This window comes from Emydura macquarii, unplaced genomic scaffold (genome assembly GCF_026122565.2).
Source record: "Emydura macquarii macquarii isolate MOO-44397 ecotype Brisbane River unplaced genomic scaffold, CSIRO-AGI_Emac_v2 contig_1876, whole genome shotgun sequence".
NCBI classification, from domain to species: Eukaryota; Metazoa; Chordata; order Testudines; family Chelidae; genus Emydura; species Emydura macquarii.
Genome location: NW_027132013.1, coordinates 16,568,135 through 16,596,091, shown reverse-complemented (window position 1 = coordinate 16,596,091; position 27,957 = coordinate 16,568,135). Strand labels below are relative to the sequence as shown.

Here is a 27,957-nt window from a genome sequence, read left to right as displayed (position 1 = left end):
CCTCCTTTTGGGTCTGTTCTGAGAACTCAGATTGGTTCCCGCCCTGGGCAGAGGTGGAGGGAAGGGGGGGGTAGAGAGACAGGGAGGGGTAGGTGAGTGGGTCAACCCTCTTCACTCCTCCCTTCACCACTCTGGAGGCTTCTCTTTTATCTGCAAGGTTGGACTGATTTAACCACGCCCTAACTGTCATGTAGCGATGATAATTGCCCCCACTTGGGGAGGAGAGCTGAGAGAGACAGGTCAGGATGGACCCATTACCCTTTAAAGGGCCAGTCACCATGTGACAGGCTTGTGTGAAATGAGCTAGTGGTCTCAATTCAGTTTCAAGGAAATAGGTTTTTAAAAAATCACCATTAAAAGCACAAATTGACATCACTGATGGGAATTCTAAACAAAGACACCAAGAATGGAACAGACTACAGAGAATGAAATCCTCTCTGACCCATAGAGGTGCCTCATGAGGTCAAAGATTAGGTACTGTATATTGGCAGGGCTCTTATGAAGGAAATGTGGTACTAACTGTGCTGTACCTATTCGAAGGACCCACATTGGCCCTCACTCTCCACTGCTGTCAATTCAGCATCTTTCACTTGTATTAGATTCACTTTAAAAAACATTAATGCCTGTGAAATCCCTAGATGACTGAGTGCATTGGAAGATGTGCTCCTAATATGCTCAGAGCATGGTGAAAGTTTGCATTGCCTGAGTCTGGCATGCCTGAATCCAGTCCTTTTTATGATGGTACTGAATATTTTGCCCACTGAAGACAGTATTTCAAAACTTGTCTGGTGTTAAAATGTTCTCTTAGCTATGACACATCTGGAAGGTTTTGGCAAATACCACAGAATGAAGACAGGACCAAGTGAGCTCCTTTTCTCAAAAGCCATTAGGAAAATGCTGCATGAGATTTTTGCTTTTGAGGGGTAGCTAGATTAACCACGTGACAATAGGAATCAGATCTTCTTCTTGTCAGACATGTTTGTGGTTAGAATTGGAGAAGAAACTAGATCCTAGGTGCCAATGCAGTTAACATGGAAGGCTCGGCAGGGGATCTGCATAAAGCCTGAGCACTTATTCTAATGCAGCTGAGGTAGAGCAACACAGTTAACCTCTAGAATCCTTTACATACCCTTGGGCTCCTTTCAGAGCAGGAGACGTTCAGCAGGAAACAGCACTGATAGTAACCTCTCAAAAGACCAAAAGGGCTGGTGTCAGTACACCAACGCTATAATTCTCTTTTCTGTTTCCAAACAGACTGATGCCAGGATGATAGCATGTGTGTGTGTGTTCACCTACACACGGTATCTGTAGGTTATTATTTTTGTACTCCCTGCTGAGATTAGCTGCTTTCATTTCCCCTATGTACTTTTAACTATTTCAAAGTTCAGATCCTTGCCACAGACCAAGTCTACACCAGAAACTTTTGCTGGTATAGTAATGTCAGCAAGGGAGTGTGATTTTTTTTTAAAAATGTTTCTATGCTAGCAAAAGCCTAGCCAAAAAAAAAAAAAAAGCTAGCAAAATGTATCAAAATTATATCAGCATAAAGCACATTTGCTGGTACAACTTGTTTTGCTTGGTGAATCAGTATAAGCTATATCGGCAAAGGACTCTATCTATACAGTAAAACAAAACGGCAAAAATTTTCTAGCGTAGACCTGGCCTAAGAAGAAATGTCAAATAATGTAGTGATCAGGCAGAAAATCCTCATAGTTTGATTTTTAGACCTGGGGTGAGTTTGCAGTTAGAAAACCGGTCTTCTGGCTTGTAAACTAAGCACATGTGTGAGGAGAGAGAATAGATGTGAAGCCCCGTCACATTGTTTACACAGAATCACTTTTTTTAACTTAACTGTACTTCAGCGTCAGCCTATGCCAGAGAACAGAGTGATTTAACAGAACTTTTCCAAAATAATTCACTGTTATTCAAGTTCAGTTTTTTTAATCAAGTGAGAGGTAGAAAGGTTCTGGTGATGGACAGGAGGCAGTGAAATTTGTCAAGGTATTTCAAGGGTAAACAATTCTGAATATTATACTTCTGGTGTCAGGAGTGATGGTGTTCCAGTTATTAATGGGAAATTTTTCCCTAGACTAATTCCAGTCTGTTTTCAGGGGAGCCTGACAACTGAACTACAGTTCAAGTCAGAAAAGTGCTTCTCTATAAACAACATGACAGGGCTCTATATTTATTCTCTCTGAACGCAAACAGGCTTCATGTACAAGCCAAGAAATGATTTCTCTAAGTGAAAACTCAGCCCAATGTCTGAAAATCAAATTGGGTTCTTTCCTGCCTCTCCTCCCCTCCCCTCCTTTTTTAAAATGTTATTTTAGTGAATTATGAATTTAGTTTTTGTAAAAGGTGCTGGATTGACAGCCCTGGAGACTGAAGTCCTCTGTTTATCATTAGAATTGCTGTTTTATGAGAAAATTCCCCACCCTACCCTGGCAATGTGTTCCAATCCTGTCCTGCTGGGACCAAACACATGGTAGATGCCTTACAATGCAGACCAGAAAACATAGTCCCTGCTTCTAAGAGCTTACAAACTCATTTCACAGATCATGCAATGAAGGGGATAAGGTGACAAAAGAGTAGGGAAGATTTGGGGGATGAAGGACAGGTCAATATGATTATGGTCACTCAGCAAAGGCTAGTACACAGCATGGAAAAGTAAAGAGTTTCTTTTCTGTTGATATAAAAATGTCAACAACAATATACTAATGTCATTGTTGGCTCATTTTTTGTAGCCTTGGTGGCAGAAGTAAGTCTTTTGGAGGGATATTAATGAGAAGGCAGGGACCTTACAGACCAACTTAAAAAAAAATTCCACATGTAAAGGGGCAACATGGAAAAAAGCATAGAGATGGATGGACAAACAGGTTTGAAGAGACTATCACTGCCCTCGCTACCCTCTCCATTCTGACAACGTGATAAGAGATAAGGTAGGATAAAAATTGAGGAGCAGACTTAGGCAGGACCTCAGAAAGCTAAGACAAGAAGCTAAAATTTCAAGTAATGGAGGACAGGAAGCCAGTGTCAAAATTAAAGAGAGGGGTTAAAATGGTTCTAGTGGTTGTGTTTCAGTTCTCTGTGAGACTCAGTTTCCTTAGCTGTAAATGGGAATAATATTGACATGCGTTACAGGGGTGTTGTATGGACTAAGTATTCATGTTTGTACAGTAATTTGAAAATGTGATGCCCTGTGTAAGTACTAGTATTATTATTAGGTCCCTAGCTCACATCCAGCCCAAGCTGGCAGTGACCAAAGGGAATTACCAGCTGAAAGCTGTCTGACTGGTCTGTGAGATATAACTTGGATGTTGCAGTTCAGTTTCTAGTGGACAAGTGAACAAAACACAGCTGGCCCCCTTTGTTGGCAGTTTCAGCAGGAAGGCTGAGAACTGAATGACTGAACTTGCCTCAGACCCCTAACGCCATTCCCACTCCTTGTCTGGAATGTCCCACATCAGTAGAAGAGGGAGTTGAGAAGTTTGCACAGCTGCTGCCTACGCTTTACTTCTTCTGGGACTAAACAGTCTCCAGGGCTCTCAATCTGGCACCCTTTGCCAGCATAAAATTCACATAACATTTAAAAAAAACTGATTAAAAGAAAGATGGAGTGAAACACATGATTCCATTCTGTTCTGTTCCATTCTATTGAGAGTCTTTTCATTGCTATTTATGTTCTTATGCAGTACTTATCAATGTGATCTCTAAGCCTCTGAGTACATGGTCCATGGTTAAGACTGATATAATGTAAACATTTTTTCTGTGTAAAAGCCCCTTGACTGTAGGAGTGGTCCATAAATCCAGCCCCATTTAGTGTAGACAGTACTCAGGCAGTGTTTATGCTGTGCATATATCCCACACAATCCATTAGCAGGGATAGCTTACTGCAAATAGCAGATGCATGAACAAACACATAAGTCAGCAAAGTGGCCTGATGATGTGTCACCTCTAGAAATTTGTTACTGTGCCTTTCCCCCTACTTTATTGCATCATTTGCATTTAGAGCGTTAGCTTGTTTAACTCTGCACCATATTGTTATAGTAACCATTTTTATGCAACCGTTACACAGTATGTTAATACGTGAAGCCTCATCCTGCACTCATACAGCTCACTAAGTTTGGATTGCCACTGCCTGTGACTGTTTCTGACCAATGGATAGTGAAGGACTTCAATCTACAGGCTATCAGTCAAGAACTTTTCAGCTACACTCATCTGACCTTTTTTTAAAAAAAGGAATATTAATTGTTTAAAATGCACTAAAATTTGAGCCTTTCACACACTGTGCAATCTTATTACAAAAACTTTATCATTATGCTATGTGTCCAAACAAATGAAGTCAAGGGGAGACAGGAGACATCAAGTAGCCCACCTATCCTAGAGAAAAGATCCACAAAAGACAGAAGGTAGTAGGGTTCATAGAACGCTGATCAATGTTCCGTCAGTGTCTCCACACCTGCCAATCTTTGAAATGCCAAGACCAACAGAATAATCTCGCCATACAAAAAGCAAAATGGGAAAAATGAAACAGCCAGTTGAAGACATGAGACCAACTTCTGTTGGTGAAAGAGACATGCTTTCGAGCTTACACGGAGCTCTTCTTCATGGGCATTGGAAAGTCACTTCACTGTTCTTTCCCCCCTTGGAGCAATGACTTTGATGAGTATCATGAGAAAAAGGAAACCTCGGATAAATTAAAAGAGTAAACAAATCCAACGAGTAATAAGAAATATGCTACCACCTAACTTAGAAGAGACATTGCGTGTGGCGCCCACAGCTACACTTCACCCCACAAATACAGTTCCTAGAAAGATACTGTTGATGATGCCGATGCAGAAAGACATTATGCACCACAAAAGTGCATTTTAGAATAAACAATGATGTAAGGTTAAATAGAAACAGCCATGTTGCAATTTTAACTCCATTGGAAACACGAGGAAAATGGGGACAGCAAGGGAAATAGCATGATTCTCAAATAGATATAAACTAAAATGATGAGAAAAAATACTTCCATCTTCTTTTGAGGGTTTTGCAAACAAGAATGATTTATCTTGCTGTGTTGTATTAAGGAGATTTCTTTTCTAGTTATGTAATTTTGAAAATTCCACAAGCTTGGGTAAAATGGACCACCTCCCCATCTCCCCCACAAACTGTGTGATACAGAGTCTGGGTTAACCAGATTGTAAATCTGGTTGCTTAAACCTGCTTTGTGGTCTGGGAACAAGCTTGTGTTAAAGTGCACTGATGTACTTTGAAACTATGTTCTTAATAACACAGAACCACTAAAGTATAATCCCCACCTGGAAAATATACTCTTTGGCAATACATTCATCCCTTCAAATGACTCATTCAAAGTCATTTATCTTTGTCTTGGCAGGAAATCTATTTTTACCTGGCATTATCTTCAGAAGGCTCATTTTCTGTATTGTAGGTACTATAATGGAGTGGCACAATATAGATATATGTCTATAACAGGCAACTTGCTAAGTGAATTCCACTTCTACTTCAACACCCAGCTCTCTGCCCAAGAGAGGTATTATTTGCCTTCCACATTCAATTATCTGAAATAGTAATATCCTTTTTTGCCACTACTTTGCATTGAGCTGGTGGTCAGCACATTATTCAGTATCACCTCCAGATTTTTTTCCTGCATTACTTTCCAAAAAGCAGCACTGTACTGGGCTGTATACTGTCCTCAATCCATATACGGTACTCAGGTGGATGTCAGCTGGAGTTTCCCACATAGATCCAGGCCATGACATGACACTTAGTTTGTACATGTACACTCGGGCATGTCAATGTTTTGAATTACACCTCTACTGAAATCCTCATCCTGGGCTTTATCTCCACTTGCCTTGACTATTGAAATTTCCTTTCCTGTGGCTTCCCCAAATCCCAGGACACCGGATTGCAGCACATGCAGAATGATACTTCCTGCCTCACACATACAAAAAGACACAACTCAAACACCTTCCTTGGCTCAAGATCCATTTCAGAATCCAGTTCAAAACCGCTATGGTGTTTGAAACTCTCCATGGGATTGCCCATGTCCACTTCAAAGATCTTGGCTCTCTCTCTACTCCCCTCACTCAAATAGAACTGGCTTCTTCTCAGCCTCACCACTGCAGATCCTGCCATAAGAAACAGCATTATGTGTTTCTGCTTTACCTCTAAAGGTATGGCTATATAGCAAAGAAAAACCCGCAGCTGGCCTGTGCCAGCTGACTTGGGCTCATAGTGCACAGGCTGCAGGGCTGTTTCATTGCTGTGTAGACTTCCAGACTTGGCCTGAGCTCTAGGACCTTCCCATCCCACAGGATCCTAGAGCCTGGAATCCAGCCCTAGTCTGGAAGACTACACAGCAATGAAACAGCACCGTGGCCTGAGCTCTGCGAACTTGAGGCTGTTGGCATGGGCTAGCCATGGGTTTTTCTTTGCTGTATAGACATACCCTAAAACTACTTTCAAAGACCCATCTGAGAATATCTTTTCTCCCCATCTGTGTCTTCATTTGCTTTTATCCTTTAACTTTGTAACTGTTAGTTACAGCATTTGGGGATCCAGTTTATAGGAGAGACACTATAGAAAACACAATGATATTGTTTATATTGTAGTTGTGTTGGGCATGATCCCCACCCAGAGTAAATTAAATATACCCAGTTTCTTGAGATTAAATCTCAACACTCCACCTCTTGCAATAAATACTTCCATCTCTCTAAAATATCCAGAATCCTCTGTAATTTGGGGCAAGAATCCTTTCCTCTGTTTGCACACCTGCCTAAATTTGACATCATTTGAAAATCTGATCACTATATTCATTATACTCCAGTTCACTAATGCAGATTTTAAAAAAGTATCAAGCACACATTGTCCCCTGTTGGTAGTACTTATTTCATCTCCTTTGTGCAAATTTAATCTGGTTAATTTGCTTTCTCTCTTTCTTACTGGGGAAAAGCCAGCCTGGCACTAATTTATTTCAATCCCTTCACTTGCTATCAGAACCATGTCAGCAGATTACTTAGAATGGGGTTAGTTAACTTGTGTTTCAGTGGCTGTAGAATAAAAATACTGTAGGTTCTGCAGTATGTTTAATGATCATTCCTCAGTTGTCAGTGGAATGACAGACAAACATATAAAGACACAAGGTGCATGAAGTAATATCTTTTATTTGACCAACTTCTGTTGGTGAAAGAGACAGAAGCTGGTCCAATAAAAGATATTACCTTAATCCCCTTGTCTCTCTAATATCTTGGGACTGACATGGCTAAAACCATACTGCATGTAGACAAATGTATATGCAGTTTGGAAGACTCGCCCCCAAAACTTTTTGCAAGTCACTTTTTCATTATATATCTTCACCCCTCCACCAAAGATCGTGGTTGTCTGACAGTCACAAGATTGGAATGCTATTCATACAGTACTAAGCAAACCAGGACAAGAACAGCTGGTCTGTAACCAAGGACATCCAGATAGTTATGTCTGGCACCACTTTGACTCAGGGAAGTCTTCTACTTGTTTTTATGAGTCACAGTGGACTTGTGAAAATGCAACACTTTATCTGAATCAGGAAAACTGTCATCTAACATGTCACCTGGCCGAGGTTGTGAAAGTGCTAACCCCTACCTCAATCCCAAACACACCCTCTTTGCAAAGAGCACCACAGAAAAAGATTACTATCATCATAAAATAACACTTTGAGCTTCCATAAGCACCTTCCATCTGAGGATCTCAAAGAGCTTTACCGGCATTAATGAAATATGATGAGGCTCACAGCCCCCTTATGTGCTATAAAGTAACACAGGAACATAGTAATTGCCATACCTGATTAGACCAGGTTTGTTTATATTGTAGTTGTTTATATTGTAGTCTAGGAGCCTATCTTTGCCAGAAAAGAAGAAAGTGACAAAATAGTATGTCAGCGTTTAAAACCACGGGGATGCTAGCCCTTGAAGAGAGCCCAGTGGACTTGGGACCATAAATCTCTGAGTTTACTGGCTCAAATGCAGGACATAAAGGCAATAAAAAAGCTCAAGGTGGCTGGTAGTCCCTCGTGAAGCCCCATTGTTTTTGGCCCAAAACCAATGCGCTGATGTGATTCTGTGTAGACTTCAGGAGAATGAATAGCATTTCAATATTTGATGCCTACCCTAGTCCCAGGTCAATGACCTACTTGACTGGTTAGAGACAACCAAATACATCACTACTTTATACTTAGCAAAAGGATGTTGACAAATTCTCCTCACAAATGAGTCCAAAGAGAACTTCCTTTGCCTCTCTCCTCAGAGCTCTTTCATTTCACCACCACACTTGGGATGCTGTGGAGCTCCAGCCACCTCACAGAAATTTAGGGACCAAGTCCTCAGTGCTTATTAGCAGTACATGGCTGTGTTCTTGGATGGCATGATTAATTTTGGTACAGATTGGCGATTCCACCACAGGAACATTGCTTCTGTCCAGAAGGAATCCTGAAGGAATCCAAATACAGCACTTAGGCTACTGGAAGGAAATAAGAAAATCCAGCCCCTCCTGGATAAATGAGGCACTAAAGAAAGCTGATGTTCTCCACACAAAAAGCAAGCATGGTCTATGTTAAGACAGGCAAAATTTCACAGATGTTTCATTACTTTGCCACCCTGGCTTCTCTTTGAGTAGAACTCACCAGACACAGGGGGCTCCAAACTGCCCACTGCACAGTGCAACATGACAGGGTCTTTTCCACAATAAAAGTGATCCTGTGCCAGAATTCTGTGGTTCATTTCCTTGACTTCACTCAGATATTAATTCTCCAACTGATGACTTGGAGTTGCCCTGGCCCAGACCAGTCAGGATTATGAATACCCACATAATATTTGAGTGTTCTCCAAGAAAATGAGTATTCCACAACGGAGAATGAGCATCTAGCAATCTGATGGTCTGTGGTATCCCTTAAATATTATACTTTATGGAATCTCTTTGTCCTAGTTATGCATCCTGTCCCACTATGCTAACTTCATACTAAGAAGGACACCACTCCTCTGGTGAGTTGATAGAATCTGGCCATGCAATCCTCTGCCTTTCAGGTGTTGATTTTTCCCTTGTCTGAGTGAAATTCCCAATGAGGAGTAGAGCCCTGGCTCCACTCCAAGAGAAGAAGCTATCATGGGATGACCCTCTTGGACATGTTATCCCACATCTCCCAGCTATTTTCATGAAGGGAGGGAACATATGGAGGGGGGAAAGGGAAGCTAGGAGCCAAAGGAATTTCCTCAGGAGCTCAAGGGAGTGATGCAGGACAGCTGCACCTAATTTTCAAGAGCACTTATACAGAGGACAGTTTCCTAGGAAGTTGGCTGCCAAAAGAAAATGACTTTTCACTTCGTGAGGGACGATTATAATCGTATGTATTGTAGTTTGCTTACTTTGCATTGTGAACTTTGTTTTCAGTAGGTAAATTGAGGATCTGAGTGCTTTTATTAAGATACTTTTACTCTGGGTTGGTGCTCTACAATAAATAACCAGACCTCTTTCCCGCAAAGAGAGTTTTTCTTCTATGCCAGAAAGGGTCTCCTGTTGTTTGCAGGAGGGATTTTGAACTGGTCATCATGCCACCTTCCCAGGCTAGCAAACCCTCCATCTGATACCCAGGGCCTACTTGGCAAACCCCACCTGCCCTCCATTTCTTTAGGGAGATGATGTGGTATGCCATGAGGACCTAGCTGGAGGTCTGCCAGTAATGGGGTTGCTGTGTACTGGACTACAGATTCCAGTATGTACTAAGGGTGTTTTACAAACTTTCTAATTCCAAACATATCTAACTTTGCAAAAGAAAAAAGTGTGCTACTTGTGATAAAAATGATTAACAGCTATTTCTTCAAAATAACCCTATCCTATCTGTTACTTTCAACCCTTTGCCATAACACTATTCACTTTCATGGCTAAGGATAAGGTAAACTGATTTAACAGAACAGCAATACTTGTCAGTATCATTAACGGATGGCCTGTTCCAGCTACAGCAGCAGAAATCCTAGATTTAATTTGGAACCCTGGTAGGAATACTGTGGCATGAGATTTGATCCCAACACACTCCCAGTCCCAAATTTTCCCGCAAAACGTTTGACCTGCACTGTCCAGCCTGCTCCTGGGCAGTTCAGATATTTTAGATCCGTTGCCCTGGTAAGGGAACAATATCCAACTATTTTAAATGAATTACCACACAGCCCAATTTAAGCACAACACTGGATTGGTTTTGATTAAAGAATAAAATCAGTTTATTCAACTAAAAAGAGATAGATTTTAAATGAGTAAAAGTACAAGGAATTCAAGTCAGAAATGGTTACAAGAAAAATAAAGATAAAATGCTTTCTAGTGCTAAAACTTAAACTATACTTGGTTCAAGATAAAATTCTTACCATATGCTCCCAGCAACTGGGCTGACCAATTTCAGGTCAGGATCTCTCCCAAAGTCAAATGGCTGCTTTCTTTGTATTCTTAGGTTAAGAAAAAAGAGAGATAGATAGGGAGAGATACCTTGGGGTATTTTTGCCTCTCGCTTTTATAGTCCAGTCACCCTTTGAAATGCATTATCCTGAGGGTTATCCTTTAGATAAAGTTCCTTCCCACTGTGAGGCCATGTTGTTCTTTATTAAAATGTAGATTGATCTGTTCCTACCCCCCTTCTTTGTCAATGAATGTCCACTTTACAGGTGATTGCCCATCATTTCTGATGACACCTTTGTAGAGGCATCAGCTTCTCCTTTATCTTTGAGAAACAGGTTTATCCACTCCCCGGACTTGTCTGGTAGCCACGTTTCAGTCATATTTTCAGCTTATGTTTATAAGTTTACATTTAATGTTGCTACATACATTTCACTAAGATATTATTGACCAGTGAGTTCTTAGTTTTAAAATGATACCTCACAAGGCATATTTTGTACAAAGATTATTACAATAGTGTGTAGGGTGTGGATACAGGGGTGCATTTGATCACACTATTGATTATGGGTGCCTTGATTTTTGGGTGCCCATCTTGAATCATCTTAAAAGGCTCTGATTTTCAAAGGGCTGGCCCTCAGCACTTTCTTCCAATCAGGCCCCTTTATGTTGACTTGGTCTGGGCACTCAGAAATTGAGGTACCCCAAACCACTAGTCGCTTCTGAAAATGTAGGCCTAAGGCAACAGTTTATAAAGGAAAGCACATTTTTATAACTGTAGCATTTAATCAATAAAGCACAACTGGGAATGTTAGTGCATTTTTGGGCAATTCTAGCATGCCTTGGTGTAGTACTAAATGGTATGACAATCTGAAGACCTGTATTGCTTTTATGAAATTGAATATACATAAAAATAAGGGAAACAGACTTGCAGAAATTATTCGTCAATACATGTGACAATACATGTGAAATCACCAACACACCCCATTCGTATTGATTGTTTAGAGAAACATCATTATACAATTCATAACTTGGTTTTAAACTTTTCTTGTATTTTCTTTCTTTCTGATGTATGAAGATCTGAATTTATTTTTAAGTTAATTTTTAAATTGTTTTTGCACAATACATTTAGTTCTTGGCTAGGGGTGACTGGAGGAATACTGGAATATGACATCACAAGCACCAAGATGGTGACATATAATTAACTGAGATGGGGAGTGATTATCCATGACTTGGGACTCATTGGCATGATGATAATCATTCTAATTAGTAACAATTCAAACTGGTTCAAATGTTTTGTTTTTGTTAAACGTATTCAACGAAAGCACTCAGGAGAAAAAAATCTTTGTTAAGGATTCAGTTAAGGGCTAAGGAAACACTCTCTACACATTTCATACATTCATGGAATCGTAAGACTGGACGAGACTTCGCAAGGCCATCAAGTCCAGTCCCCTGCACTTATGGCTGGACCAAGCATCATCTAGACCACCCCCCATAGGTGTTTATCTAACCTGCTCTTAAAAATCTCCGATGATGGAGATTCCACAACCTCCTTAGGCAATTTATTCCAGTGCTTAACTACCCTGACACTTAGGAAGTTTTTCCTAATGTCCAACCTAAATCACCCTTGCTGCAATTTAAGCCCGTTGCTTCTTGTCTTATCCTCAGAAGTTTAAGGAGAACAATTTTTCTCCCTCCTCCTTGTAACAACCTTTTATGTATTTGAAACCTCTCAGACTTCTCTTCTGTAGATTAAACAAACCCAATTTTTTCAATCTTCCCTCATACCTCACGTTTTCTAGTCCTTTAATAATTTTTGTTGCTCCTCTCTGGACTTTCTCCAATTTGTCCACATCTTTCCTGAAATGTGGTGCCCAGAACTGGACACAATAGTTCAGTTGAGGCCTAATCAGCACGGAATACAGCAGAAGAATTACTTCTTGTGTCTTGCTTACAACATTCCTGCTAATACATCCCAGAATGATGTTTGCTTTTTTTGCAACAGTGTTACACTGTTGACTTGTATTTAGCTTGCGATCCACTATTACCCCCAGATCCTTTTCCACAGTATTCCTTCCTACGCAGTCATTTCTCACTTTGTATGTGTGCAATTGATTATTCCTTCCTAAGTGGAGTACTTTACATTTGTCTGTATTGAATTTCATCCTATTTATTTCAGACCATTTCTACAGTTTGTCCAGATCATTTTGAATTTTAATCCTATTATCCAAAGCACTTGCAACCCCTCCCAGCTTGGTATCATCCGCAAACTTTATAAGTGTACTCTCTATGCCATTATCTATATAATTGATGAAGATATTGAACAAAACTGGACCCAGAAATGATCCCTGTAGGACCCCACTCAATATGCCCTTCCAACTTGACTGATAACTACTCTCTAGAAATGGTTTTCCAACCAGTTATGCACCCACCTTATAGTAGCTCCACCTAGGTTGTATTTCCCGAGTTTGTTTATGAATAGGTCTTGTGAGACAGTATAAAAAACTTTATAGTCAAGAAGTTCTAGAGGGGTAGCCGTGTTAGTCTGTATATAGCAAAAACGAGAGTCTTGCAGCACTTTAAAGACTAACAAATTTAATTTTTGTAGGCATAAGCTTTTGTGGGCTGTAACCCACTGCATCAGATGCTAGAAATAGGAATCAAAAAGCAGGTATATATATATATCCAAGTTTAAGGAACAACAATCGGGAAGTAGCTGAGGCCTATTCACAACCATTGATTAGATCAAATCTTAGATATACCACATCTACTGCTTCCTCCTATCCACAAGTCTTGATATCCTTTCAAAGAAAGCTATCAGATTCATTTGACATGATTTTTCTTGACAAATCTATGCTGATTGTTATTTATCACCTTATTATCTTCTAGGCCTTGTCTACACTTAAAAAATAAATTGACCTAATATAGGCCGATGTACAGCCACCGCTATAATTACAGTGGTGCCCTCCTTGAGTCAGTGGATTGTGTCCTCACCAGAAGCACTTCTACTGACCTAAGGGGCAGTGTGGGGAGCTGAGAGTCCCATCTCTTGGCTCTCTGCCAGGAGCCCACAGGCTCCTGAGTTTTCTATGGGCTGCTCAGCTGTGTAACTGACAAGGCTGCCCAGGTGGGGAGCAGGTGGAGAAGCTCCCAGACTTCTGGTCCTGCTCCCACCAGAGAGCGGAGACCAGCAACTCCGGCATCGCCCTCCCTCTCTCCCTCCCTGTGCTCCCAGCTGGCAGGTGGGATGCAGCCACCCACATCCCAGTCGGACTGCAGCTACCTGCATCCCGCCTGGCCCCAGCTCCCAACTCTCTAGTGTAGACCAGGCCTAGGTGTTTGTAAATTGATTCTTAATTATTTGCTCCATTATCTTTGTGGGTACGGAAATTAAGGTGACTGGTCTGTAATTCCCCAGTTGTCCTGATTTCCCTTTTTATATATTGGCACTATATTTGCCCTTTTCCAGTCCACTGGAATCTGCCCTGTCTTCCACGACTTTTCAAAGATAATCGCTAATGGCTCAGCTATCTCCTCAGTTAGCTCCTTGAGTATTCTAGGATGCATTTCATCAGGCCCTGGTGACCTGAAGACATCCAACTTGTCTGAGTAATTTGTAACTTTTTCTTTCCCTATTTTAGCCTCATATCCTACATCATTTTCACTGGCATTCCCTATGTGAGATGTCCAAACGCTAGTAACCTTTTCAGTGAAAAGTGAAACAAAAACATCATTTAGCACATCTGCCATTTCCACTTTTTCTGTTATTGTTTCCCCCCCCCATTAAGTAATGGGCCTACCCTGTCCTTGGTCTTCCTCTTACTTCTCCTGTATTTGTAGAATGTTTTCTTGTTCCTCTTTATGTCTCTTGCTAGTTTAATGTCGTTTTGTGCCTTGGCTTTTCTAATTTTGTCAATACATACTTGTGTTATTTGTTTATATTCATCCTGTGTAATTTGATCTAGTTTCTATTTTTGATCGGACTCTTTTAGATCACTGAAGATATTCTGCTAAAGCCAGGGTAGTCTGTAGCCATACTTCCTATCTTTCCTAGGCAGTAGGATAGTTTGCTCTTGTGCCTTTAATAATGTCTCTGAAAAACTGCCAACTCTCTTGAACTGTTTTTTGCCTTAGACTTGCTTCCCATAGCTTCTTACCTTTCAACTCCCTGAGTTTGCTAAAGTCTGCCTACTTGCCTTATTTTCCCAACAGATATCTGGGTAGTTGAAGACCCCCATCACCACCAAGTCCTGTGCTCTGGATGATTTTGTTAGTTGTTTAAAAAATCCACATCCACTTGTTCTTCCTGGTTAGGTGGTCTGTAGTAGGCCCCTACCATGACATCACCCTTTTCCATGAGACCTCCAGCAAAGTCAGGGAAGACCCAACTTGATATTCTGAATTTCTCTCAGGTGAAAACAGCAGAATGTTTTAGACCTGTTTAGCCAGCTTTCTCCATCCAAAAGCAGCAATAAACTCAGTCTCCCTCCCCCGCCACCTTGCAAATCACATTAAAAATTATCCAGAACACAACTGGCTTCTTTCTACCTTGCACAATATGTCTAGAAGAACCAGCACTCCCTGTAGCACAGAATATAAAGCAGAACTAGCAAGAAATTAAAGAGCAGCTATATTCAGAACTGAGATTCTGTACAAATGACATTGTGGGTTCCATATTTATTTTTCAATGACTCCATATTAAATGTGCCCAATCTATGAATCAAAAGATTCTTTTTCTATCTGCCCTTGATTTAAAATTCAACCTGGGATCTCAGAATCCAGCTGAAATTTCTGCCTCATATTGTACATCAGCCCCAGTAATAAAGATGCTGAAATGAAAACTTCACTGATGATGTGCATGACAGAATCACTCTCCTGTAGCTGTATGGGCTCTAGAAGGCTAGCAAAAGGAAACATTGGTTTGTGTCAGTAAAATCGGAAGCTCTGACTGGCAGACACATAGGGAGCAAATATGAGAAATAAGAAGGTGCAAGTTTTACATAGTCATTTTTCTGACAACACCTAGACTTTAAGGAACAGGAAATCAGTAACATTAGAACAAGTGGCAGGATCTTTGGAAAGAGTTACATTGGCGTAATAATGAAACATGCAAAACCAAAGAAAGTCCAACCACAGACATCCCAAGGGAATAAATTTCATCATGAGCTTTGCTGGCCTCTCAAAAAGCAAACCTATTTATATCTTGAATCCCACTTTTTCACTAGTTTTCTCAAAAATGAAAAAGGTGATTTTTGCAAGCAAAAAATTAATGTCACATTTCACTGCACATTATGACTTTTCTCAGCAAAAATGGAGAGTTCTCTCACTATTGCAAATATGCTCCTGGAAAATGTTCACCATGTGTGCAGTAAAAGTTGTTGCTGCAGGTGGAGAAACAAGGTTACTTACCAGTAACTGTTGTTCTTTGAGATGTGTGGCTCATATCCATTCCAATATAGGTGTGTGCGCACCCCGTGCACAGATTCCCGGAACTTTTTTCCCTTAGCAAGTCCCGTAGGGTCGGCTCAGGTGCCCCCTGGAGTGCTGCACTCATGCCGCAGTACATAGGGCGCTGCCGACCCTGCGGGCCCTCAGTTCCTTCTTTCTGCCTGTGATGGTTGCTGGAACGTCTGCCTCTTGCACATCGTAAGTAGCCTCCCTTAGCATTCTAGTGCATTTCTTTTTTCAGTTGATTGTTGATAGATTACAGTGATAGTAGAGAAAGTTAGTAAGTAGATAGTGCCCTTAGGGGCTACAGTAGAGCCATGCCTGCCTCCACCGGCTTTAAAGCCTGCACCGTGTGTGCAGAAGTATTTCCAGTGAGTGACCCTCACGATCACTGCCTCCAATGCCTCGGAGAGCAGCATAGATGAGAAAAGTGTAAGATCTGCAAGGCCTTCAAGCCGCAGACGCAAAAATAGAGGGACGCCCGGCTGAAGGCTATCCTGATGGAGTCTGTGCTCCACCCGGACTCCGAGCCATCGCGATCGCCGGTGGCACCGAGTGTCTCCTCGGTGCAGAGCACTCCGCCGGCACTGGCACCAGCACCAAAGCCTGCGATGCTGAAGAAAAAGAAGCAGCCCAAGGCCACGCACATGGATTCCTCCCTGCGACCAGTACAGCAGGGAGCGACACAGGAGATGCCCCAGCCACGTACCGTGGAGGTTACTCCGGCACCGGCATCTCCTCGCAGGGAGCCTCCCTCGACTTCTGGGGGTGGGGGAGCGCCCCTCCAAGGGCCGTCAACGCCGGAGGCTTTCGCAGCGGCATGCGCCCTCATGGGCCTGCCCACGCCTCCGTCCCCCCCTTGGCCGAGGGTTCCGGGACCGGCGTCTCAGGGTATACCCGTGCTGGGTGGCCCCGGTGGGTGGAGGAGACAGGAGTCGATGTCTCCCCCAGACGGTCGAGGAGTGTTGAGAGTGCGGGCTCCCCTCCTAGCTCCGACTCAGAGTCATTGAGCTCCTCGACACCACAGCACCGATGGCGGTCGAGAGGCACACGCGCGAGGCGATGCTGCTCCAGTTCTGCCTTGCGCAGCAGCCGCAGCTCCGGCTCGGGTACCTCGGTACAGAGCCTTGCTCGGCACCGATCCCTAACCCTGTTGCGCAGCCCGGAGCTACGCATCATGGGCGGCGTCGATCAAGATCCCTGACGCGGGTCACGGTGCCCATCATTGCATCAAGTGCTTCGGCACCGACTGCTTCGGAACTGACCATTTTGGCACCGCCTGCCTCAGCACCGATGACATCGGCACCGTCGGCTCCGGCATCAATCGGCTCGACACCGCGGAGTCGATCGCATTCTCGGTCGGCACCGTGGAAACATAAGCGGCACCGCTCACAATCCCGGGGTGAGAAACGTCGCCGCAAGAGGTCGAGGCGCAGGAGGAGATCAACATCCAGCTCCTCCAGCAGCTCATACCTCTGACAGCACCGGAGACATCGGCACCAGCGCCCGTTGTTATCGTCGTTTCGGGGCCGTTCACCACCCCGGGGCCGCAAACGTTGGTCTAGCGGCTCTGGGTCCCAGGCACGCCAGCCAGACACGCAGCAGGCACCAATGCTGGCACCGGGCCCCTGGCAGTGGGGTACCCAGATGGGCCAGGGCACCACGTCCATCCACTCCTCGGTGGCCTAGCCAGCACCCCTGCCTCCGGATCAACCGGACCAGGGTCACCCCTCTGATGAGGGTTCTGACCCCGAGGAAGGTCCCTCCGCGGGGCCCCTCCTGCAGTCCTCCTCCCCCTCCCCAGATGAGGCGGCGGCCAGGGACCGTAAGGCCCCCCTCTTTGACTTCTGGGCCCACCAACACCTGCTGAAGCGGGTGGCAGACAATCTGAACATGGAACTTAAAGAAATGTCAGAGGAGGAGGACCCCCTCTTTGGGGCATCTGGGTCAGCAGGGCCATCACGTGTCACCCTGCCGGTGCATGAGAGGGTCATGAAGTTTGCCAAGGCCCTCTGGCAGATCCCCTCCTCTGTGGCCCGCACCTCCAAGGCCACAGAGAGAAAATACTATGTCCCTAAGGAAGGGTTCGACTTCCTATACACCCACCCTGCCCCAGGGATACTGGTTGTGGATGCGGTTAACCAGCGCGACCGACAGGGCGGCCAGGACAACACCCCCAAGGACAAGGACAGCGAAAAGCTGGATCTCTTTGGGCGTACGGTTTATTCTACGGCGGCACTGCAGCTGAGGGTCGCTAACCACCAGGCACTCCTGGGGAGGTATAACCTCAACCTGTGGTCCTCGCTGCAGAGGTTCCAGTCGGTGTTGCCACCAGACCAGGCCGCGGACTCCGCTACTGTGACCCAGGAAGGCGTGGCAGTGGCAAACGCAGCATTGCAGTCAGCCAGTGATGCGGCGGATGCCGCCAGCAGGGTGATGGCTTCGGCCATTGTCATGTGCCACTGCTCCTGGCTGCAGTCCTCAGGCTTGTCCCAGGAGGTCCAGCAAGCCATACAAGACCTCCCGTTTGATGGCACTGACCTCTTCTCAGATAAAACGGATGAGAAGCTCCATGCCCTGAAGTACTCATGAGCCACCCTAAGGTTCCTAGGGCTCTACACCCCGCAGGCCGCGAGACGTCAATCTCGGCCTCAGGCCCAGAGGCAGCCGCCGCCTCCACCCAGACCGCCCCCAGACCCGCTCAACCCAGGAGAGATCGGGATCGTTACCGGGCGCCCAACCACCGCGACCGCCCGGGGTCCTCGGCGGGGCCCCAGCAAGGCCCAAGCAAGGGCAATAATGGAAATAAAAGGTTTTGATGGTGTGCACAGGGGTGGCACTCCTTCCTTTCCCCTGGATCTCTCCCGGCCCTTTGCCCACAGGCTCTGGCTGTACTATGCCGAGTGGGAAACCATCACCATGGACCGTTGGGTCCTCAGCGTAGTCCTCAGGGGCTATGCTCTTCAGCTAATGGCCTTCCCCCCGGATTCTCCCTCTACCCCATCCCTCTTCAGGGACCCCTCTCACAAGCAACTCCTCATACAGGAGGTCAACTCCCTTCTCCTGCTTGGAGCTGTGGAAGAGGTTCCTCCACAGGAAAGGGGAAGGGGATTTTACTCACAATACTTCCTCATCCCCAAGGCCAAGGGGGGCCTGAGGCTCATCTTAGACCTTCACCGTCTGAACAGGTTTATCAAACGCATCAGGTTCCACATGGTTTCCCTAGCCTCCATCATTCCCGCTCTAGATCCACGGGACTGGTATGCTGCCCTCAACCTCAAAGATGCGTATTTCCATGTTACTATCCTCCCCGGTCACAGAAGGTTCCTCAGGTTCATGGTAGCTGGCTGCCACTACCAGTTCTCGGCCCTGCCCTTTGGCCTCTCGTCAGCCCCCAGGGTCTTTACAAAGTGTATGGCAGTGGTGGTGTCCCACCTCCGCGGCAAGGGGGTCCAGATCTTCCCATACCTGGACGACTGGCTGATCCAGGACAGGTCCAGGACCCATGTGAGGAACAGCCTAGCACTCCCCTGTACGACATGCACCAGACTGGGGCTGCTCATCAACGAGCAGAAGTCCATGCTCACCCCAGTACAGCGCATAGAGTTCATAGGGGCCCACCTGGATGCCACCCAGGCCAGAGCCTTCCTCCCACGGCCTCGATCCGAGACCATGGCCGCCATAATCGCCGATCTACACAGGTCCCCCACGACGACAGCCAGGCACTGCCTTCAGCTGTTGGGACATATGGCGGCATGTACGTATGTGGTGAGGCTGGCTCGCCTCTAGCTCAGGCCTCTCCAAGGGTGGTTGGCCTCGCTGTATGTACCAGTGAGGCATTCGCTGAACAGGGTGGTCACGGTTCCCACCCAGGTACTGTCCTCCCTGGACTGGTGGATGAACCCGGGGGAGGTTCTGAGGGGTGTTCCCTTCAGAGACTTGGCTCCTTCAGTGACTCTGATAACGGACGCCTCAGAAGTGGGAGGGGAGGCCCACATCAGCAAAGACCTGAGCACCCAGGGGCTCTGGTCACCGGACAAAACGGCTCTCCATATCAATGTCAGGGAGATCAGAGCAGTCTGCTTGGCCTGCAAGGTCTTCCTCAGATTCCTGAGGGGCAGGATGGTTCAGGTCCTCACGGACAACACGGCGGCCATATTCTATACGAACAGGCAGGGGGGAGCGCGCTCCTCGGCTCTTTGCCAGGAGGCTACTCGACTTTGGGACTTTGCTGTGAGGCACGACTTTCACATATCTGCCTCTCACCTCCCGGGGATCAGGAACGACGAGGCGGACCGCCTCAGCAGGTCGTTCGTACCCCGCCACGACTGGTCACTGCACCCAGAGGTGGTGACTTCAATTTTCCAAAAGTGGGGGGTTCCCCAACTGGACCTGTTCGCGTCATCCTGGAACAAGAAATGCCCGAGGTTCTGCTCGCTCCGAGGTCGTGAGCCGGGCTCCCTCTCCGACGCGTTCTTTCTAGACTGGACAGGGACCCTCATGTACGCGTTTCCCCCCATCCCACTCCTACCCAAGGTCCTCTTGAAGGTCAAGAGGGACAGAGCGGACATAATACTGATTGTGCCAGCTTGACCGAGGCAGCACTGGTACAGCATGCTGCTCGACATGTCCATCGACACACCAATCCCGCTCCCGAGACGCTACGACCTGCTCTCCCAGGACCAGGGTCACCTGCTGCACCCGAACCTGGACTCCCTCCACCTGACGGCATGGAGACTCCGTGACTGACGGAGGGAGAGAAAGCCTGCTCCATACAGGTCCAACAGGTTCTGCTGGGCAGCAGAAAACCTTCCACTCAGGTGGTGTACCGGGCCAAATGGAAGTGTTTTACCTGTTGGGCGGAGTCCCGGGGTATCCACCGAGCTGTTCGCCCATAAAGGCAATTTTGGAGTATCTGCTCCAACTCAAGCTCCAGGGTCTAGCACTGGCCTCCCTGAAGATGCACCTGGTGGCTATCTCGGCATTTCACTGGCCAGTGGAAGGGCATTCCCTGTTCTCCCACCCCATGTCAGTCGGGTTCCTCAAAGGGGTGGAGAGGTTGTATCCGCAGGTCCATGACACGGTGCCTCCCTGGGATTTGAACCTGGTCCTCGCCATGTTGACAGGACCCCCCTTCAAGACCATGGCTACATGCCCGCTGCTCGTCCTCTCGTGGAAGGTAGCCTTCCTGGTGGCCATTACATCGGCTAGGAGGGTCTCTGAGATAAGAGCATTGACCTCGGAACCCTCCTACACAGTCTTCTATAAGGATATGGTCCGCCTGAGACCCCACCCGGCGTTCTTGCCTAAGGTAGTGTCTCAGTTTCACTATAACCAGGATATCTTCCTCCCCGTGTTCTTTCCTAAACCACACGATTCGGAGGAGGAGTGGAGATGGCATTCGCTGGATGTCAGACGAGCCTTGGCCTTCTACATCGAGCGGACCAGGCCGTTCCGGAAGTCAACGCAGCTGTTCGTGGCAGTGGCGGACCGGATGAAAGGCTCACCCGTCTCCACCCAGCGCATCTCCACCTGGATCACTGCCTGTATCAGGTCCTGCTACGAGCAGGCGAAGGTGCCGCTTCCAGGAGCTGTGACAACACACTCAACCAGAGCCCAGGCCTCATCCGCAGACTTCCTGGAGCGAATGCCCCTGCAGGACATCTGCAGAGCAGCAACCTGGTCATCGGTCCACACCTTCACGTCCCACTACGCCATCATGCAGCAGGCGAGAGAGGACGTGGGCTTCGGCAGGGCCATGCTGATGAGAGCAGCTCACTGTTGACTCCTACCCACCTCCAAGGTATGGCTATTTTATCACCTATATTGGAATGGATATTTGCAATCACTCAAAGAGAGAAAACAAGGTTACTTACCAGTAACTGTTGTTCTTCGAGATGTGTTGCTCATATCCATTCCACACCCACCCTCCATCCCCACTGTCGGAGTCAGCAGAAAGAAGAGACTGAGGGCCCGTGGGGTCGGCAGCGCCCTATGTATCGCGGCATGAGCGCAGCACTCCAGGGGGTGCCTGAGCCGACCCTACGGGGCTTGCTAAGGGAAAAAAGTCCCGGGAATCTGTGCACGGGGCGTGCACACACCTATATTGGAATGGATATGAGCAATCACTCAAAGAGAGAACAGCAAAATTTCACTTGCAAATAGATCCAAAAACTATAAGGTTTTCTATATGAGCAGTCAGAGCAGACATTTTGCACAAGACTTGCAGAAAATAAGATAGTATACAGAGTGCAGGGCACATGGAGGACTGCCTCAAAGATCACTGAGTGGGAAGGTTCTCAAAGGACCACTCTCCATCTCCAGAACATCAGGTGCCAGGTCACTCAGAAAACACCATCACTGCTCCAGAACACAAGATGTCAGAGCACTCAAGGAATGCCTCCACCCAAAAGAGTAGGGGGCCAATGGACTCCATGTACCATACCCCCAAACAGAAGGGACCAGCATTCTCAGAGAGCGCTCCCTGCCAATGGGGTCAGAACTCACCATGAGCCCCCCGACTAGAGTGCAAATTATGAGGCTCTGGGCACTCCATTTTTACTTTTTTTTCCTAGTAAGTTCCTCACCTGTCTTGTGTGCAAGTCATGATACTGTAATATGAGCCTGGTGTTGACACTGTGACTCCAGGTGTTCCCCAGTGCTGCTGTCACATAGCCAGGCTCCCTGTCCCTGCTCCCAGAGGTTCCTGAAATTAAAAACAATATAACTTCTGAGTCCAATGTGTCATGACTGCTCCAAGGATATGTGTTCACTGAAGAATCGTTTTCATGTGTTTCAGCTCATTCCCACAAACTAAGCATTCATATTTCATATGTAACTTTGGCCTACATTTTCAGTCGCATGAACTCGCCACTTTCTCTTAAGCATTGCCTGCCTTGTAGGCCTGGGTCTGGTGTATGTCCTCCTCTCACAGAGTTACTACCATGGACTATCATTAGTTTGCAAAGCAGAGTCTAATTTTCAAAGCATATTACCACGCTTTTCTAAGTGCCTGGTGATGCACTATGCAGGAAAAGCACGGCTAGATTTTCTGATATTGGGAAAATAAATTGAGACCAAAAATTCTGTTTATAGTGTGTACGTCAGAACAGAACCATGCTCATTCCCTTCCTCCACCCCCTTTCCTCTTTAAGCCTACTGCTTCCATGCAGTCCCAGCTTCTGCCGGTTTGGAGACAATGGAGTGGGCTAGCAAAGAGAAGTTATTAAGAAGAATCATGAAGGAAGAGGTTTAAGGGGATAACTGTGGAATCAGGCAAGATAGCAGCCATGCCTCTGATGTTAAAATTAAATTGTACTCCTACACTTCTAGAAATCTCACAGATTCTGTAAAACTTGAGTTAATGTCAGATGCCTCCAAAAACGAGCCAATTCCTGCCACAAATACTAGTAATAGTAATGAAGTCAGTGGAGTTACTTACTAGCCCCCTTACTGGAAATAAGATATTTGAATCTTCTCATTTGTGTGAACTCTGTACAAGACTTGGAGAAAATGCATTCAGCATACTCTGCTCTGGTCAGCTATGATAACACAGGGGAAGGCATATCTAATAATGCAGCATGATCTGGCTTGCTAAACTAGAATTTCACTTGATTTTTCTAACCCTGAAATAGGAGACTGGTCCATCTATAATGCTGGCAGAAACCCCAGCTTTTTTTGTTTTGAAAATCACATGTTCCATACCAGATGAAGAAATAGATGATAGATTTGTTTTTACTCCAAGTGGTACCTCAACAACAGAAAAATAGGGACAAATTGGAGAGAATTCAGAGAAATGCAATAAAAATGATTAAAGGGGATAGAGGGAGACAGATGTATGAGAATAGAGGTGAATTTTTGAGATAGTCCAAGGGAGTATGGCTAATTAAGAGTATTGGGCTGAGGATGAGCAAAAGGAAAATTACATTGAATATCAGGAAACTTCTGACAGATTTATTACATTGTGGAATGGTTTTCCAAGGACAGCAGTGAAATCCCGATCACTTGAGCCAATTAAAACAAGACTGGGCAAGACCCTGGATAATATACTGTAGGGAGAAATCCTACTCCGGCCCCCATGACACATTATTTAAGTCTTTTCCTTCTTCAACTTCTATGCTGGTATAAACAAATAGTTAAAAGCTTCTTAGTGTTTCCAATGTGTTCCCAAGCATGGAGCAGAGAGAGCTACTTCACCTGGCCATGCACTATTTCATATTTCAAACTGAGAAACAGAAGTTGGATTGAGAAAAAAGAGGGGGTCCTTTACTTGGTCTCCACCCAAGAGCCCAGCATAGCTGGATGTTTCTGTTAAAATGATCAACAGTGAAATAGTTAATGTGGACGTTTAATTTGTAACCATTAGGGTTCAGAATTAATACCTCATTGAGGTGAAAAGGGCAATTCAAACCTCAATTAGAGCTCCTGTTTCAAGCTGTCTGAAGATTCAGGACCAGAGCCATCAGAACTTTCACATTTGAAAGGCTTTCTTCACAACTATATGGGGAAGAAACATAGTTGTTGTTCTTGTTGGGTTTTTTTTCTAACTTAAAGTTTGTACTCCAGAAAAATTGGTGAGGCCACCAGAAAAGTATTAATAAAGAGTAACTTCCAGTAACTTGTAAGGTTGCCAGTAAGGCTGGTAACATGCAAATGATGGCAAATATGTTATGTTTGTCTTGAACTAAGCAGACTTTCAACCAGAAGGATATGGAGTCCATCTTCGCTAATCAATGTAAATCAATGGCATAAATTAATATTCTATTGACATCAGTGGGCTTTGAATCAGGCTTTAAAACATTTGAAACCACAGGTCCACAAAGGAAATTTATAAGATTTCTTATCAAAAGCAAAGATTAGGTATGAGCTTACACTCTGTGCTACTCTGAATTATTTCTCTCATTGTATCCAAACACTACCCCTATTCCCACACCCAAGCACTTTCCCAGAACATTATGCAATATGGTTTGAAGACAGTCCACAGTAGCACCTTTCTGCTCTGAGGATTGCTTTTCTTTATCCTGATACGTGTCAAGCTTTCACATGGATAAGTACTTCCATAAGCAGCTGCAGCAGCAACAGCAAATGGGAAGTTGCAGTGTCAGGAATGCTGTTCTGTTAATCTAACCAATCTGTATTGAAAAAGTAGATGAGTTGACGATAACATCTTCTCTTTCTACCTCTCCAGAACAGCCATGACAGGATGTGGTCTAGTGTTTGGAACTGGGGCCTGGGACATTTGAGTTCCATTGCCAGTTATGCCACTCACTCACCCTTTTGGTGACATTGAGCCAGTTATTTACTGCAATTCATTAAGGTTTGCAAAGTGCTTAGAGATCATTGGACAGAACAATCTATATTAGGCCAAAATATATTACATTATTATTAGAATACACTTGATGAGAATGAGAGGAAAAAGAGGGAGCCTTAAGATTTTCCAGTCCATTCACAGCCACGTGGAATAAGGTGGAGGCCTGCATCCAAACTATATTATCCTCTTTTTTTAATCATAGCTAGAAATGGGCAAGGATCACAAAGTTAAGGTCAGTCGTCACATGTGGATTTTGGATTGGTGTTAAAGTAGTAGGGGCTTCCCAAGAAGTTCACAGATGAACTCTCCAAAGTTCTGTGCCTGTGGTATTAGCTTTTATGTGATAGAACATTTTGACATTACAATGTAGACAGGAGGGCTGAGATGGGCAATGAAATAGTTAAATGTCAAGGGCCTGAGTTGACGAGAAATCACACCTTTACTCTTCCTGATCCTGCATTCCTTGCAGACCCCCACGGATGCCAACAGGAGCTCTGGAGGTGCAAGGAAGGCAGGACCAGGCTCACGGCAATTTAAAAGAAGGCAGGCAAGTTAATTGCTGTAGTCTCTTCATTTTTTAAAGGAAAAAGCCTGTTGTACCAGGCTGTGTCAGCACCTGTCAGGAAGAAGGCTGTTTGTGTGACCCACTTTCAGGCAAATCTTCTTCCATGAAGTTATTCAAATTTATGACTCTGGTGCAAAGTGGTTATTAAGGCTGGAGCAAATTTACAGTGCATAACTTTTACAGGGTAAAAAGGAATGCTTTTCAGAAAAGGTTTACATTTTAAAGAGATACTCTAGATCTGCTGAAGTCTTACACATTAGACAACAAACAGGAAGAAAAACTAGCAAGTGAGGAGCTGAGTTGAGGAGGAGAAAACAGAGCCAGTTTTGCAGGAAAGTTCAAGGGTTGTGAGAACAGATATTCTTTCCCTCCTCCCTATACCAAACACCAGAAGACAGCAGATGTTAAAGGCAGGAAAGAGAAAATGACAGGAAAATAATGCACTGTAAAAAAAATTGTATCTTTTCTATTATTTCAAAAGCTATTTGATCATTAATGAGCTCATGAAAGGAGATGAACAAATTCTACCATGTTCATAGACACATCCCTTCCCTGAACTCTCTGCCTATCCCTCCCCTCTCCAGTAGTTTCATATTTGGAGATTCCTGTACTAGATCAACCTGCAGCTGGCAAAGACACCAACAAGCTCACAGAGGAGAGACCAATAATAGAACATACGTGGACTTTTTGACTCCAGGTTACTGATTCCAATTCAGATTGAGTTCCCGTCTATTGGTTGCTCAGTAACCTATATGAAACGAGTTGGAGGTCTCAGTCCACAACACAAACCCCAATCAAAACTGATGCTAATTGACCACCTTGTTGGCAACATTAGGCCAAGGACTGAATGAGCATGAAGAATATTCTAACTTCTCCTCCACAAAAGTTGGTCATTCCAACTCAGGAGTAAGGCACATTGACAAGGGGCTGTGTGTGTTCTGGAGTGCAAATGCATGGCAGACCAATTTCTGTCCATAGAAAAACTGTCTGGGTCACACTCACTTACCAGCTTTCACAAGTGAAAATAAAGTCGCCTGTAGCTAAAGCCAATGCAAAGTAATGGCTTTCCACAGCCAGAGTGAAAAATAAACAAAGGAATAAAATCAAATTCACAATGCTGTTTCCAGCAAGAAGATGAAGCATTTACAGATGAAATAAGATGAGGCTCTGCTGTCCAACAAGGTGCCAGTTTTGCATGCATCAGTCTTCATGCAAAGGCAACTAGTGCTAGTTATAACCCAAGGCTAAGAAGTATTTAGGAGTTTTGTTTTTGCTATCAACTAAACTAAAAAACCTCCAAATCCACAAGCATCTCTTACCTCCCTACACAACAAGCATATGCTGTAGACTGGTGTAACTCAGCCTGATTTGTGAAATCACCCTCTCTTTTTCTGTGCTGGTGGTGGTAGGAATACAGCCATGCATGCACTGAATCAGAGGTTGCTTTTTCATGCCTGGGTCCAGTGAAAGGTTAGCATCGACGGACTCTCAGGGACTCCCTTCATCCTTAATGTGGAAGAAGCCATAATTTTTTTACTTTTTTATTTGTAACCAAGAAATATGGTTGTAGCAGGGAAGGTAGCCATGAAGGGACCTTAGCCTCAAGCACTGGCTGATCTTGTGGAAATGTTTTAGAACTACTAGAGCCAGTGTTTTCCAAACGAAGAACTAAGGCTTCTTGCAGCTAGAATCTTTAAATGCAAAGGAGGATCTCTGCAGCCAGAGTCTAATCATACCCCATTTTTATGCAAGTTTTTATCTTTCCTGAAGGGAGAATCACCACCACTGCCAACTGTGCCTAGCCTCATTGCCAGGCTCCTTTGCAATTTCTGCATGAAGCCAAATCCTCAGCAACTGGGTTTAAAATATTGTCCCAAAACACATGGCAAGGAGTCTATATACAACATCACATTGAAATAAACAAAGGAAAATGGTCTCCGAAGTAATCAAATCTGCCATCTTTCAGCAACAGCATGTTCACTAAAAATAAAAACTTTGAAAAGCACAGAGAAAATATTAACAAATGAATTACTATTCTGAGCTCAACAAAAAGGGCATGTTCTTAAATAAAAATGAAAGTACTTTCCCTCCATGCTCAGACAGCGTGGGTTTCTCATGCAGGAGCTGTGGTTCACTGGCAGAGCATACAAAGACCACTGATCTTCCCTTGTACTTTACTTAGCCTGGCTTTTTTGTGCAGATCTCTAATGACGCCAGAAGA

At 44.8% G+C, this 27,957-nt stretch overlaps 1 protein-coding gene across 4 annotated transcripts in view; it reads right to left on the bottom strand.

The window, feature by feature from the left end:
* Positions 1 to 27,957, bottom strand: part of RAD51B (RAD51 paralog B) — a 574,968-nt gene that overhangs the window by 180,056 nt on the left and 366,955 nt on the right. For 3 of the 4 annotated variants that reach the window (XM_067557794.1, XM_067557795.1, XM_067557792.1), the window contains exon 9: positions 22,449 to 22,567. The exons of the other annotated variant lie outside the window; for it this stretch is intronic. In XM_067557794.1, the coding sequence (XP_067413895.1) occupies positions 22,449 to 22,567 (119 nt within the window). The remainder of the gene's footprint in view (positions 1 to 22,448; positions 22,568 to 27,957) is intronic. 4 annotated transcript variants of the gene reach the window in all.